We start from the raw sequence: 15,694 nt of genomic DNA, 5'->3' as shown, positions 1-15,694 counted from the left end.
CGCCACCTACACTACCTGCGCCCAGGATCCTAGTCCGTCAACAGAGTCATCTGCATGGCCGTTTTCTACACTACTTTCTCATAGGATGTAAGGAAAGGAGAATGAATTTCACCTACCGTCACTTGTAAAGGCGTGTTTAGAATAATTATTTTCACGCATGCTAATATTTTTTCTGTTCATGCAATTTTAAGGGTAAAATATACCAGTGATATGTTTTGCTTGCTATGTATTCTATTACGACGAAATATGATGCTCATGGATTACTGTTAACATAATATAATTAAATCATCCTATATCTGCTCTAATGCGTACCTTAGATATATTACCACCACCCGCCACTGATCTGGACTATCTCCAAGCTACCGCCGCTCGAAGAAATCCTCCAGCTCCGCGCGCGGGATTTCCTCGAATATTCAGCCAACTCAACCCACGGCGAGATTAGGCATCTGTCCGAATCTCAAGAGATGCCATGGGACAAATTTCGCCGCCCGCGCGCCGGAACTGGACGAATAGGAGATCAACCTTCTCCGCCTTCCGAGCGACGGCGATTTCAAACGAAGAGGCTCCGTCCAAGCCCGCCCCGAAATGGTGCGATAGTCTAGAGTTGGAGTGACGCGAAAAATTTGAAAACATTTTTTTCGCGTCTTTTGCGTCTGTCCGAAGACCAAGCTTCACTCGTGTTTTCGCGCGTGAAATTTGAGAGAACACAATTGAGAGAAAGACTTTCCACACTCTTTGCACGAATAAGGTCTATGTCCCGTGTGGGTTCGCATGTGGGAAACGAGGGTGTCCTTCCGGTTGAAGGACTTGCCGCAATCGTTGCACGAGAAAGGCCTTTCTCCCGTGTGGGTAAGCGCGTGACTTCCGAGAGTAGTCTTTCGAGTGAAAGATTTGTTGCAGATGCTGCACGAAAAAGGCTTTTCTCCCGTGTGCGTGCGCAAATGCGTAATTAAGGCGCCCTTAGAAGAGAAAGACTTTTCACAATCGTTGCAAGAATAAGGCTTTTCTCCCGTGTGCCCACGAATATGTATAGTCAAACTATTTTTACTCGAGAAAGACTTTTCACACTCTTTACATGAATACGGGTTCTCTCCCGCGTGCGTTCGCATGTGTGCGCCGAGGAAAGAACTCTCAGCGAAAGACTCGCTGCAAATGCCACATGAGTAAGGTCTCTCTCCCGTGTGTTTTCGTGTGTGACTTTTGAGAGTGCTCCTCCGAGTGAAAGATTTTTTGCAGATTCCGCACGAGTAAGGTTTTTCTCCCTTGTGCGTGCGCACATGTCTAGCGAAGTGGCTTTGATCAGAGAAAGACTTTTCACACTCGTTACAAGAATAAGGCTTTTCTCCCGTGTGCTTGCGAATATGTGAGATCAAACCGCTGCTACTCGAGAAAGACTTTTCACACTCGGAACAAGAATAAGGTTTCTCTCCCGTGTGTGTACGGATGTGTATGGTGAGGTGATCTTTCTTAGTGAAGGCCTTAGTGCACACGGTGCATGAATGGGGTCTCTCTTTCTCTCTCGCTCCCGCGCGATTGCGTGGATTTCTAATGCTAGATGACTTCGAGGATAAACTTTGTGAAGTAGATTTCTCTTCTGCAGTGAAAATTCTCGTCGCTTGTCTCATATTTTTCTTGTCCCCTTTTCCTCCACTGGTTTCCTTGAGAAGCCCACTTCCTTTTTTCTTCGGCCTTTGTTTATTCCCCTCCAGCCAATATAAAGACTTGGAGGTGGTAGGCTCGCAAGAATTGCTATTTTCAGATTTAGGACCAATGCATTCATCTCTCGAATGATTCCATACATTTCCTTCCGCGAGCAGATATGAATTTGATGTTGTTTGAATGGGCATTCCTTTGGGAGCAGGGACCCCTAGAAAACAATTTCAAGTAACAACTATCACAGTCAAACATGAAATACATGACTCATACACCTACCATTTCATATCGATTTAATGGATGGAGGAAGCCATAAACCAGGGGGTTAAAATGCAGTCCAGCTTGGACTTTTACCCAGAAACCCTCCGTAAAATGAAAGGAGGGGGAAAAAGGGAAAGGAACACACAATACAAAAATGAGGAGGACAACAGGGCTTCAGCAGAATGAAAAACACAGAAATCACTAGTTTAACAAAAAAAAACTGACAATCAAATGCTTAATATGCTATCCTGTGATATATGGCACACAAATAAAACAATGTAGGCCACTCATGTAACCCACGCCCCTACTGAATTGTTTACGGTTGGACTGCAAAATTATGGGCTGTCACCCTTAAATGAGATAGATGACTGTCTACCCTCAAATGTACCTCCTGTGGTGAGGTGGAAAAAGCTAATGGCTAGAAACATTATAAAACTAGGAAAAATAAGCATGAAACCCACAGTTATTACAATGCAGAAATGTAATACCAAACTCCCATATTTATGGGATTGAAATCCATTGAGGCTGTTTTTATTCACACTGAAAACATTTCTGGAGAATTAATCGCAGATATTTATTATATCCATCATATTCTCTACTCAAAAGAAACTTCATGACTGATTCTCTGTTAAACCCAACAAAGCACCATTGCCAATCAAAAGCACAAAAGAGGGAATCGAAATGCACCAATTTGAAAGATTTTGATCATTTTTGTACAATTCGATCATTTCCAACTAGTTTAAAATGGACCAAAATCAAAGCTAATTTTTGCATTCATTTAACCAGGTTTCATGCTCCCACATTCTATAGTTCACTGAATTATACTCTTGGATAAGCGTTTCTCATACTAAGCGCTCCATTCTGTTGATTTGCTAATTAATCTTATGAATAAGCTGGTCTCAAAGCTTGGCTGAAGGAAGGACACACTCCGATATGAATCTAAGCGTCGAATCAACCGCACAGACAAAATAAATCAGTCCTTGTAGTTCGATATCCAAAAATTTCAGCACAACAAAAATTTTTGCGAGAGAAGATCATTAAAAAATAAACATGTACCTAAAAAAAGTAAGTAAAAATTACTCCCCAATCCAATTGGAACTTTGAGTAAACAAAAAAGAAAATATGGATGGGTGACTGATTCAGGTGCTTCATCCCTCACAAACTGTTACAATAAGGCCACCTTAAGACGAGACGACTACTTGCCACCATCTGCCATTCACCGCAAGGCACCGTGATACCTACTCGCCACTATACGTGATCGCCACTGAAAGTGGCCTCAATATAGCATTGCATGTACACTAGGGCGGATCGCAAAAATCGATTTTTTTCAGATCAATCTGGCCCAATGAAAAAAAGTTGTGGGACCGATCAAAAATAAGTTCGCAGCTCCTTTCCTGCGTTCGCAGATCTGAAAATATTTCATCACTTCTCTATAGGTTGGTAACATCGATTTGTTTAACGCCAACGAGGCTCCAAATAAGGGACAAGTCGTCTCACTACGCACCGTTTTTTACCTTCTACCATCTTCCGATTTATATTATCAAAGATAAACGCCCTCCTAGCAGCACGCGCGAGATGAATTTTGCTGCATTCGAGGCATGGGAGGGGGAGAAGCGAGCGGGGAGGGGACGGGATCGGCTAGAAGCTCTTGTATCCGCGACGCTGCGCGGGCGTTGTAATATTTTCTTCGCGGGCGCGGACTCAAATTAGGCATTTTGTGGCTAAACGGTGGCAGATACGTCAAAATGCACGAAATTTTGGACTAGAAGGGAAGTAACTCGGCAAAATCTATAGGAAATGACCATAAAATTTTATATTTTTCGAATTTTGACCTTCCCCCCTAAATCGCATTTGAGCGAGGGTCAGGGGTTCACGTAGAGGTCTCAAATTTTTCAGGCCTTATTTTTGATCGGTCCCACAACTTTTTTTCATTGGGCCAGATGGATTTGAAAAAAATCGATTTTTGCGATCCGCCCTAATGTACACGCCATGTGCACCAATGCTATATTGAGGCCACTACTGTGTGAAATATAAGCACACATACGCATGCATTTCATGACGTAAATGTCGCAGCGCCTGCCCAGATTGAAACAGGCACCACCTCATAATACGACTCATTTGAAGGCATCCATGGAGACATATGATTATTTGAAACCACGGCACCATGCTGCGGACGGTAGTTGGCAAAAAGTCGTCCAATCTGAAAGTGGCATAAGCCTCATCTATTTACAGCTATTTGTAGCCCGTGAGAGCAATCACCCACTACATCCGCAGTGAATTCAGGGGGCACTGTCAAATTCTCAATCAGTTCTCTAGTGACAGTAAAAGTTGGCTAAATAAGTGCATAAACCTTTTAACCTCTGCTGAACAGAAGCAAAAACGTGTATTTCACACTGTTTATAGCACAGCACCAGCCAGATTGAAATGGGCACTGTCAAGACCACATCGTGATTTGACTTATTTGAAGGCGTCCATAGAAACATGATTATTTGAAATCACCTCGCTATGCCGTGGACAGTACCTGGTGAAAAGTTGCCCCATTTGAAAGCGTGCAAAGCCTCATCTACATACAGCTATTTGTAGCCCGTGAGAGCAATCATCCACAACATCCACTGTGGATTCATGGGCCACTGTCAAATTCTCAATCAGCTCTCTTGTAACAGTTAAAATTGGCCAAATAAAAGCATTAACATGAACATACTCAATAATAATTAACTTCAATTCCTCCATGCATGGAGTTATTTGTTTGCAACCATTAATAGTACTCACCAGATGTCTCTGTAGTAGACTGCTGGACCATAGTCAAGCTCTCAATTGGGTCCCCATCCTCGCCTAAAGTAGGCTGGAAATAATAATCAAAATAAGAATAATGTGTGAACTCTGGACATTATTGTAAGGATTGACTTAAACTTATTTATAAACTACATTGCATCAAAATTTGGAATTCCTCATGAATATTTTCCTTGCAAAATAAAAACATTTTCAACATATCAGAGAATTAAATATTATTCAATTTCTTTCAGCATGCAAGCGGTCTTTGATTTATGTTCTGCCTGCATTGTAATATTATCTTTATTAGATAGCTCAGCAATGGATGTAATTTAGTTCATGTGATACCGTATAATAATTAAGGTTTCTTTGGCAATGAAAGAACCGAAGTAACGTAATTGAAACTAGGCAATCATGCGAAAAAATGGGATTAAATCTGATGCTGCTATATAGCAGAAAGAGATTTCTAAAGTAGGCTGGAAGTAATAATCAAAATAATAATAATGTGAACAGGGATTTCAGGATTTTTTGAAAAGATTAACTATAACTAATTTATAAATCACATTGGAATAAAAATTGGAATTCCTCTGAAATGTTTCCTTTGCGAAATAAAAATGTTTTCAACACTACCAGAGGGTTTAACAATTTCCTTTTTATTTCAACTTGGAAGCAGTCCTTGAATTGTGTTATGCCTGCATTGCATTATGATATTTATTAAATAGCTTTGCCATTGATGCATTTTCTTTCCTACGATAGCATGTAAGATTTAAGGTTTCCTTGGCAGTGGTTTCAACTCCGCATTCTTGTAGTGTTTCTTACCAAATTAAGAAAACCCAAGAAAAATTAAGAATCATTACATATCATTGAATCAATATTTTTAAAATGCATGAGGAGTTTACATACGAGAATACAGCATATATCAATTAAATTTTTAGAACGAAGTTCAGCAATACCCACAGAAGCTCAAGGAACTTATATTTTTACCAACCTACTACCTAAGTACTATCTATCTACCACCCAAGTCGTAATTCCCTGACTGGAAAAACTAATGGCATAATTTTTAAACGAGGCAATCTTTTCGAAAAGTGACACAACACAGTCAACAAAGTAAACCTCTGAGCACACAAAACAACGCCTCACCTTTTTCGCCCAGGAAAAAACTGTCCAAGAATCCCACCGACGCGACGTTTAATGAATGCGCACGGAACTTCATTCATTATGGCCAGCGCGGGCCACATGAGCTCATCTTTATGGCTACGAGGGATTAAGGTCCCCGGCCAGCCCGAGAACGTTCTGAATGGGTGAAAATAATGGCGCTGGAGTTTGTCACACATACTGTCTCGTCTTTAGTACATCATTCATGCAGGTAGATATTTCGAAATTTCGGTCGCTATTTTTTGATCGCCAGCTCCATTAAAAAAATAATAAGTGAATCGTCGATATTCAATTTATGGATGTATTAATGCCTCAGATTTACTCCATCATTATCCACTTTTATAAATGTTATTTGAAATAGCTCTAACGGACTCACGGTAGGGAGGTATATATTTCGAAATTCCGGTCGCTTTTTTTATCGCGATATCCATGGAAAAATATAACGAGTACATCAATTATGGATTCCTAAATTTATGCCACAGATTTAATCCATTTTTAGTCACCCTTATTAACGCTTTAGCTGTAATTGACTCATGGGCAACTCTTCAAATTCATGAATGGTGACGAAGTTCAAATTTATCCTGAAAGATTTAAGATAGAGATTAAGAGTAGCACTTAAGAAAAAAAATATCCTTAATTCAAATATCAGGCGTCCAAAGCGTGTTCATAAATTATTGTATTTGTAGTCGCTTTGAGCTAACTTGATCGTTTCAATCGTAAAGAGGAAGAGGAAGAGGAAGAGGATCGCTTTGATGAATTTTCGGCTTCTCTGCTATTGCTGCTTCATGCGAGGATCTGAAGAAGTTGCCATATCGTAGTAAATGTATTTAAAGGTTTTTGTGAAACTTGGTACGACAATGTTCTCGTAAATTTTAAGAGTTTTTCATTACCACTTTTTTCCGTGTATTACTTCATTTTTACCCCTACACTAAGAGTCATTTACCCATTTTAAAAATTTATTTGACCAGGTCATACGTCCCGCGTTATTAAATCCTTCTTATTATTTTGGTGGAATCTCCACAATTTTCATGTTTATGTAATGCCTCATTATCGATTGTAACCGTAGTTTTCACGTACTTCTACTCCTTTGACTTGGATCTGCAGTCTGTGAAGGACTCATTGCCGACTTTAACCTTACCTTCCCACAGAGATCAATCGAGCAATAAGTCTTCGCCTTTTCCCTTCTGCTAATGCTTCATTATCTCCAGACTTCCATCTCTAGAGACGTGACCCCTTCGGCATACTTTCTCCACCAATCGTGTGCCAAGTCTGTGCATTAACTTGATTGCGCCTACCCATCTGGTTGCCGACTTAAGATGGCGGAGGAGTTTATCTCGAATGCTCGCAAGTTACCGATGACAAGTTTGAGATAACCATGCGATTATTTAGAAATAATTAATATTTTTCATTATGGTGTGAAGCCTTTTGGGTGAAGTAACGATTGTCGTGCAATTGGTTAGTATTCGAAAGTATATTGGAAAGGATTACTTTTTATATCTGACTGTGGAACTATGTACACCTATATGATTCATGGAATTTGCTGCTACCTTCATATTTGTAACATTTGTGGCTGTAACGACGTCATGTTATCGTAACAATCCAAATAGTCGTTTCCTAAGCGTGTTTTGATTAATCTGGATCGCCGGGAGATATAAACACCGATTTTCCAAAAAAAACTTATTTTCGTCTCCTTTCAAAATTTGTATTTAACTGTAGCAAACAGATAAATACAAACGTGTAACTTAACAAAATGCTAACTTAACATCTGTACTTTTCTAGCACCATTTTCAGGTGGTACGAGGTAATAATTTTTCCGGTCACTTTACGAATTTTTATCGAGTGATAATTTGTAATAATATTTTGGTGCAAAGATGTTTAATATGTATTTATCGGACCCTGATTTTGTATCAAGCACGGTACATGTATCGGGTTCAATACATTTATCGGATCTGATGTTTATCGGGCTTGATTTTAGTTATCAATATCGCCAATTATCGATATTAAAAACTTCATATGCTATTGAATTTTCAATAACGCCCAGGTCTGCATTGATATGTTTCCACCATGGGTCCCGATAATGTGATGCTACCGGTCGCTTACGTTAAAGAAGAAACCAATTATCTCAGAATTTTACCTTTAGCCTAGATACCGCTGTTTGGACTGATCCATTTTTTTTACTACTTCATTAACTCTCTCACTAAGGAAAGGCTTTGGCTGCTCAATTTTTTGATGGATATCAAGTAATTTAAATTTAATTTGAAATTAGATATTTATCCGGAGGAAACTTGGGAGCTGAATTATAAGGAGGAACGGTACTCGTTTGTGGAGAAGAAAGATGATGCTATCACCGTAAAAGCTCTGGAGACGACAGAAAAAAGAAACAAAAAATTTGTCATTGTACTGTATCCAAGTGTATTTAGGATGAATAACGTTTGAGTTTAAGTTCAGGAGCTTATGCAAATTATGTATCTGAGCCAAGTATCCTCAAAGGAATTTAGGTCAAATGAAAACAAAAAAAATACTCTTCGTATTCTGTCTGAGACATACCCCGCAGGGAATAAGAGGATAATTGAATTTGCGTAAAGGATACATCTTATTTGGATTAATATGATGCGAGGATGAATATCATGATTTTAATTTTAAACTGCAGAAGCAATTATGCTAACGTGCTCCATTTCACTTCTTTTGTGGACAGAAATGCATTAAGCGGCTACTGCAAAGATTTTGGAACGGCTGTAAGTGAGCCTTAGCCTCAATACGTAGAATTTATATACTATCCAAGTTGTCATAGTAAGAATCACATATTTTTTATAGATTAACTTGTAAAATCAAGATGCGCGCTTCATTCGAGCCTTTTGTAAACTCGTATATTTTTATAGGCATTACTTATTTATTACGGACTCAAGATGTAACTCCAAATGCTATTTTCGTGCCAATGTTTACCGGGCCCTAATTGCAGTTTAATCAAACGGATCGTTTAAACTCTGATGCTGGGAATTTCCTCAGTGGTTTTGTGACACACTATAAATGACCCGACGTCCCACAAACAAACGTTTGCCACAGATTTCCCTAGAATTTGTATATTTTTATGGTTAGTGTTTGGTGTAGGAAGATAGAAATAGTTGTACTTAAAGATTTTTTCAAGATAGTTACAGAAATTAGCAATAAATATCGGATTGAAGAAGTCGAGATGAGTTGAGAATCGGTGTGAAATGGAGGGATATGTATTTTTACAATCATGCCGAACTGTTAATTTCACAACATGAACTTGCAGACTTTACTTAAAGCATACATTCCGGGGGCATTGGTCAGTAAATTGAACTTACATTTGTTACTTTCCCCCATAAAAATGCAATTTCCTCACATTTGTACTTTTTTCCAATTGCAATATATCGGTCGAGGTTATTCCCAACACGCCTGGATGGACTTATGCTAGTTCAGTGTGCGGTAATAGGTGTTTGCTTCCAGTCAGACCATTGCATGCTGCGTGGCACCTTACTGTGGAGTACCCGAGCATCCTTCACTACCAGAGAAGTTAACTAACCTTATGAATGAAACACTATATTTCAGGTCTTAGCGTAGCTTCACCGTCCTATTTACTGTTATCGTACCGTCTAAGTTACTGTTAATTCTCCAGCTCTTGAATTTATCCATCGCATGGAGGACAGTGGAAACGAGACTCCAGGGTGGGCTCGCAAGGTTACACTCCTGGGGTAGGGAATGTAAGCGCGAGCTTTTCTCCTCTGTACCCACCAGAAGGGGAAGGACGGGAAGGAACAAGGAAGAAGGCGCCGCCGCGATAGGAGCCCGACGACGCACAGTGGTCCGAAATCGGGAAAAGCCGGACAAAATTCCAAAATAGCGTTTTTTGAGGTAGAAACTTGAATATAACTTTGACATATATGCTCAAAAATGATTGGTGATCATGAAACAATGGGCCGGATGAATAAAAGTTGAGCAAATGCTCATGAGCATAAGCTTGGAGCATGAGCATTTGCTTTGAGCAAAAGGTAAGAGCATAAGAATTTGCTCCATTTGGTATGAATAAGCTCTACCTTATACTCCGGAGCAAATGCTTCAGTTTAAATACCTTTTGCTCAACATTTTGCACACGGCGCGCTCGCTACCGACCGACTTCCCCTGCTTTGCTACAACTGCCTCGTCTACAAACGGCACTTCAGCATGCATTTAACAACTCATTTCTGCATTTTATACTCAACGAGTCGATTGGGCGCTTGAATTCATCAAGCGGGTAAATAGGGGGGGGGGAACATAGTTGTGTCACATGTTTCCGAGTCATGATCCCATAAGTGGTTCAAAAAGCGAAAGAAACACCCCAAATATCGTTTAAATGAGTGAAATATGCGGGCAATACGCTCATTCACTGTCAACAATACTTAAGACCATCTTAGTAACCACGGTGAGTATATATACTCGATATACTCAAAATTATCCAAGTGAGGTTTACATTCACATGCTAAAATTTAGTTACTTTAAAATTATGGGAACCCATGCCCCAGAGGCCCATAGTGCTGAGGGCCTTCATTTGATTTTTTGGGGCAGAAAAAGCACTGTACTTACAAAAAGTGGGAGAGTAGAGTCCTTCTTGAACGAATTTTTGCATGTTTCGACCATTTTTTAAGTGTTTAAAATATATCGTTTGTGGTAGTGCCATACAACCCTAGGGCACCAACCTGCACCACTGAGATATGGCCGGCACCACTTTCTAGAGACATCCCCCCCACCCTTCGGCAAAGTCTTTGCTTCTGCTAGCAAGATTTACATTCAAGTGGCAAAGAATCAAACATGGTGTTCCTCTTGTGCCATTATTAATATTGGTAAAGCCTACACTGTCACTTTTAACCCTTCAACACCATCGTACATGCTGTGTACCAATTCCTTTTACCTTATTTAGTAGTAGTACTTACCATACGGTCGTGCACTGTTCCAGATGTTTTGTTGCAAAGTGCCCTTAATGCATAAAATATTATAAGTATGTGATGCAATTGTGCATGTGAATTACAAAGGAAATGGCTCCCAGGGCTCACCAGAAGATACTCAAGAAGGAAGAAACGAGGCAGTCAACTAATAGATAAAGATTGATGTAAAGAGAGAGTTACTTCCTGTGCATTAGGCCGGCCCTTATTTTTCAGAATTGCGAAAAGTTATGTTTTCCTAGTCTCAAAATGATCCAAATGAAGTGTATATTCACATGTTAAAATTTGGTTACTTTAAAATAACAGCAACCCGTACCCCAAGGGCCCTAAGTACTGAGGACCCTCAATTGAGTTTTTTAGAGCAGAAAAATTGCTATCCCGATGTAAAACGTAAAAGTAAAGCCCGATTTTCTGTTTGCTTTGACCTATCTCTAAGCGTTTAAGATATATCATCCGTCATAATGCAATCCACCCCCCAGGGCACTATCCCACACCGCAGCGCCGCTGAGGTATGGCCCGCACCACTTTCATCCTTTAATTAAATTATGTAAACTTCATGCATACCTCAGTTGCATCATTCTCCTCGGGAGATGGCTCTTTCTTGGCCGTAACTAGCAAACAGTCGAGGTCTATCACAAATGCTCCTGTGCCTTCAGCATCCACCTCTTCACCTTGGGATGAAGTTGAAGCCTGTGGCTGCATATGAGTCCACAATCAGCATCATAAATGACAGAAATATAAAAATAACTTTGTGAGTTTGTAAAAAATTAATGATTCCTACTTATGTCATTGATAAACACCTACACACGTTTATATCATTGATAAACACCTACACACCACCGTAAATAATCTCCCATAGTGCTTGAATAATGAAAAAAATCACTCATCTCATCAAGAAAATGTTGGATTAGTAAGAAGTAAGAAATCGCTCACAATGTGTGAATGAATATATATGTATTTGTCTTATGCTAGAATGTATGACTGAGACTTAGGTGTAATTTGAATAGCTTCAAGGTATTGTTGTCATCACTATTCTATACATTATTATACAACAAACCAACTTCTTGGGTTACACAATCTGTTAAAAAGGTTATTTGACATCCCGTCACTCTCGCTGAAGTGGCAGTGGGTAGTGGAGCTCCCTCCTAGCAGCTGATTACATAGCCAATCAGTAATGAGAAGATGTTCAATCCCTGCTGAGTTTATTTCCATTGACCCCTCAAATTTGCTGTCTCATTCGCATTATAGTTGTGAACAGAGTAAGTGCCAATGCTGCTCAGGCAGACTTTTATGTTGCACCCCTCGACACTTGCAAATTACAAGATATTTTATGCAAACATTTTCTAATTAAATTTATCTTTTGTTCCAGCACATGTTATTGATTTTCTTTCAGCACATTAGACTTATCCCATGATTTATCTGGTATTTTGAAATGGCAAAAGTATAAGTTTTCCAATTAATATTATAAAATTGTTTGAACACCCACAAAGTTAGGCTGCAAAGCCAGCTCTGGAGAGTCTAAGGAGCATTGCCTTCCCATTCAGGTTTATGACAACCTTGGTAAGATTAAGAAGCATCCTAATCCAATACCTCATACTTGTTCACCATGAATAATTTTGCTTATTATGTACAATTTCACCAGAGAATCATGTTACAAATGATTGGGTGCATTCAGCTGCACTTTTTCCAGTGATCAGTAAATCAAGATGTCACTCCATGGGAGCATACCAAATGCTACAGCATGACTCTCACTTGCTTTCACCTCTTCATCTCTATTATATACAGCCCTTGGGGTAACTGACTCACTCATGGATACAAATTCCCGACCACTTCCAGACATGCTGGAGAGCTGAAATTTGGCACGCGTGCGGGGAACTCGAAATGATCCGGAGGAAAAATCCGAAAACCGGAAGTTTCCGCCACGTGTCGTCGCTAGGACGACAAAATGGCCGAAATCGCGCTTTTTCCGGGGACCGTCTTTCGGTTTTTATTTTCCTGCGCGCGAACTGTGCGTGCCACACGGATCATTAATGCATTTACTGAAAGCTGATAAACGTGGGCACATAATTACGTAATGTTGTTAATTTGTTTTTAAGAAAATTGCAGCCAAAATGGCGTCCAAATATTCGTTTTTCTATTAAAATTTTATAACTTCCGCTCCCTTCGACTTAATTTAAGGTATAGGATAACGAAAACGATTATTATATATGCCTATAACATCGTCTACGAAATGTAGGTAACAATTTTCTTTCGTCGTCCGTGGTTACTCAGAAAAAAATTAAAATATTCCGAAAATCACCGAAAATTACGATTTCCAAAAGATTAACATAAGATTATGTCGATTTTAACCTGACCGATTTCTTTCAAACTTTGTAGTTACATACACTTATTTATTATCTTTCAGAAAACATGAACGTTTAATAAATGATTCAATGTATTTAACCGTGAAAAAATAAAAATGGCGGGCACTACTCACTTTTTTCGGGGACCTGTTTGGTTTTTATTGTATTACTCTCGAAATATGGATGTCGTAGGGCACACTTCTGTTCGATATGACTGTAAATGAATGTGACCATATAGTATCGTCATCTTTAAACCCCCCGAAACCCCCTAAAAAATTAAAATTTTTACAAAAGTAGCCTTTCCGGGTACTTTTCGTCACAATTCCGCCGCTTTACCAATCCTTACCACTCATCGCTACGGAATTGATGTGGACGATTGATGACCGCTGGCAGTAAAAACCTATAAACCCCCGGTAAACCCTCATAAACCCCCCCAAAAAATAAAATGTTGCATATAAGTCTACTTTTTGGGTACTTTTCGTGACTATTCCACCGCCCCCAACGACTCATCCCCACGGAATTTATGTAAATGGATGGTGACCGCCAGGAGTACACACATTTAAACCCCCGGTATCCCCCTGAAATCCCTCCCAAATGTAAAATGTGTCATTTAGTCTCCTATTTGGCTACTTCTCGCAAACATTACGCCACACTACCCGTCCCCTCTCAGCTCTAGATCCGGAATATTTGGTGAGGACGAGCAACCGTAAACCATACGGGAAAAAATACCAGAAACCCCCGATCACCTCCTGGAACATCGCTGAAAAAAAATAAATGAATTTTAAAGTCGCCTTTCCGAGTCGTTTTCGTCACAATTTAACCGGTGCCCCTACCACTTATTAAACCCCCCGAACACCCCGTGAAACCTCCCAAAACATTTCTAATAAATCGCCTCTCCAGGTAAAAGAATCGTCAGACCACTGTTCCGGACCCCTAGGACTTATCGGTACGGAATTTATGAGAACGATTTGTGACCACTGGTTTAACACAAGTATAAACCCCCGGTATTCCGTTGGAACCCCCGCAAAAAATGAAAAACTTGCCATTAAGTCTTCTTTTATGGGTACTTGTCGCCACTATTACTCCGCATGGCACTACCCTTTACAATCATCGCTACGTGATCACTGTGGACTATTAGTGACCGCATGCATAACACATTAAAACCCCCAAATCCCCCTGGGCACCCCTCTCGGTGGAGAAGAGCATTAATGAGGACTAAGCGGAGCAGCCGCGGGGGGGCTCCTCGACCCCAAGGCGGCGAAGCCGCCCCACAACGAGAAACGGCGAAGCCGTTCCGAGGAGTGACTGGCGTAGGCGAGGGGGAGTTTCAGTAACCCACGGGCGGCGAAGCCGCCCCGACGTTCAAGCGGCGCAGCCGCTGTAGACTCCACCCATCTCAACTCACACACAACCCCTGGGCGGCGAAGCCGCCCTCCAGCGAGGAACGGCGAAGTCGTTTCGAGGAATGAGTGGGGCGCCTCCCTACCCCCTGGCCGGCGAAGCCCCTAGCTGAGTTGAGATTATTCTAACTTTAAAAGTCTTCGAGCGACCACAAATGTAGACGGCGAAGCCGGAACCGGGGTTTTTAAGGGGCGGAGCCCCTTAACGAGCGCGCGGAGCGTGCGAGTCTCCATATCTATACCTGAAGTGACCACATGAAGATACACATAGGCACACAATAAAATAGCAACTGCTCGGTGCCATCATGTCAGTGCATTCTCTTGCTCAGTAAGCTAAGGTGAGTACACAGCGCTCCCGGAATGCACTCCATTTTGAAGGATTCTTTAATGCCAAACATAGTTCTACTGCATTTGTTTTCATGCCAGATCAAGTGAGGGCACAGGTTGTGTTTTCCTACTATTTTGTTATGAATATTCCACAATGGAACGACTTGGAATCATTGCAAAACTGCATTCAACAAGGCCACAGTGTGCTCACCAAATCATTAGTTGCCAGTGGGTCTAAGACATCACTCAAAATTCCAGCAGTATGGGCAGCGTGCAGCACGGAACCACTGTCTTCACCAAAGTGGTCTTCGTTCCCCTCTTCCTCATGAAACAACTAGATGGAAATAATGGGTATCACTAAATATAAGCAAAAACAACAAATAACCACTTAAAAATGATAATAAAACCTCAACTTTCAACAGAGATCACTTTAGCTGGACAAAAGCGTGTACTCATATGTTTATAGCAACTTCTAGCTTGAAGTTCAACCTTTGCAGTATTTAACTATCCTTCTCATTATTTATCATTTCCTACAGATAAAGAAGTCCATGCCTTTTCTTGTTTCACTCAAACATAGGATACAAGGTTAATACAAAGCATTTCTGAATGAAATTATATTTCGTGATTACAATTCCTAAAGAACATGATGTATATGGTCGTTTTAGCATATTTTTCAAGCACATACAAAATCGTAATTGTTAAATACCTAAGCTATGATTATCTACATATGAAAAATGTGATAAATGATAATGATACAGCATTGTAGCATGAGCTGTAACTTCAAAGGTCTGTATTAATTGTTAGATGGCATGGGAAAGGCATGGAATGTTGAACTTAAAATTTGAACCAC

The 15,694-nt window shown here is 40.3% G+C and overlaps 1 protein-coding gene and 1 long non-coding RNA gene across 2 annotated transcripts; both read right to left on the bottom strand.

Moving 5' to 3' along the window:
• Positions 1–349: 349 nt before the first annotated feature.
• On the bottom strand, positions 350–1,847 carry LOC124172092 (gastrula zinc finger protein XlCGF57.1-like). The gene has a single exon (XM_046551499.1). It carries the CDS (start codon positions 1,845–1,847, stop codon positions 672–674), a length of 1,176 nt encoding a protein of 391 aa, XP_046407455.1. The 3' UTR covers positions 350–671.
• Positions 1,848–4,683: 2,836 nt separating this feature from the next.
• LOC124172016 lies at positions 4,684–15,172 on the bottom strand. Its single transcript, XR_006868045.1, has 3 exons — positions 15,056–15,172; positions 11,340–11,471; positions 4,684–4,756 (listed from the first exon to the last, which is right to left on the bottom strand). It is a non-coding gene; the product is annotated as an uncharacterized LOC124172016 (long non-coding RNA).
• Positions 15,173–15,694: the final 522 nt, after the last annotated feature.

This window comes from Ischnura elegans, assembly GCF_921293095.1.
Source record: "Ischnura elegans chromosome 13 unlocalized genomic scaffold, ioIscEleg1.1 SUPER_13_unloc_1, whole genome shotgun sequence".
NCBI lineage: Eukaryota > Metazoa > Arthropoda > Insecta > Odonata > Coenagrionidae > Ischnura > Ischnura elegans.
Note: the sequence above shows the minus strand (reverse complement) of the source record. Positions and strands in the feature narration are given on the sequence as shown.

What these genes read in the sequence shown, in the direction of transcription:
- LOC124172092 (XM_046551499.1), bottom strand. Translation starts at nt 1,847, where the DNA reads ATGCCCATTCAAACAACATCAAATTCATATCTGCTCGCGGAAGGAAAT.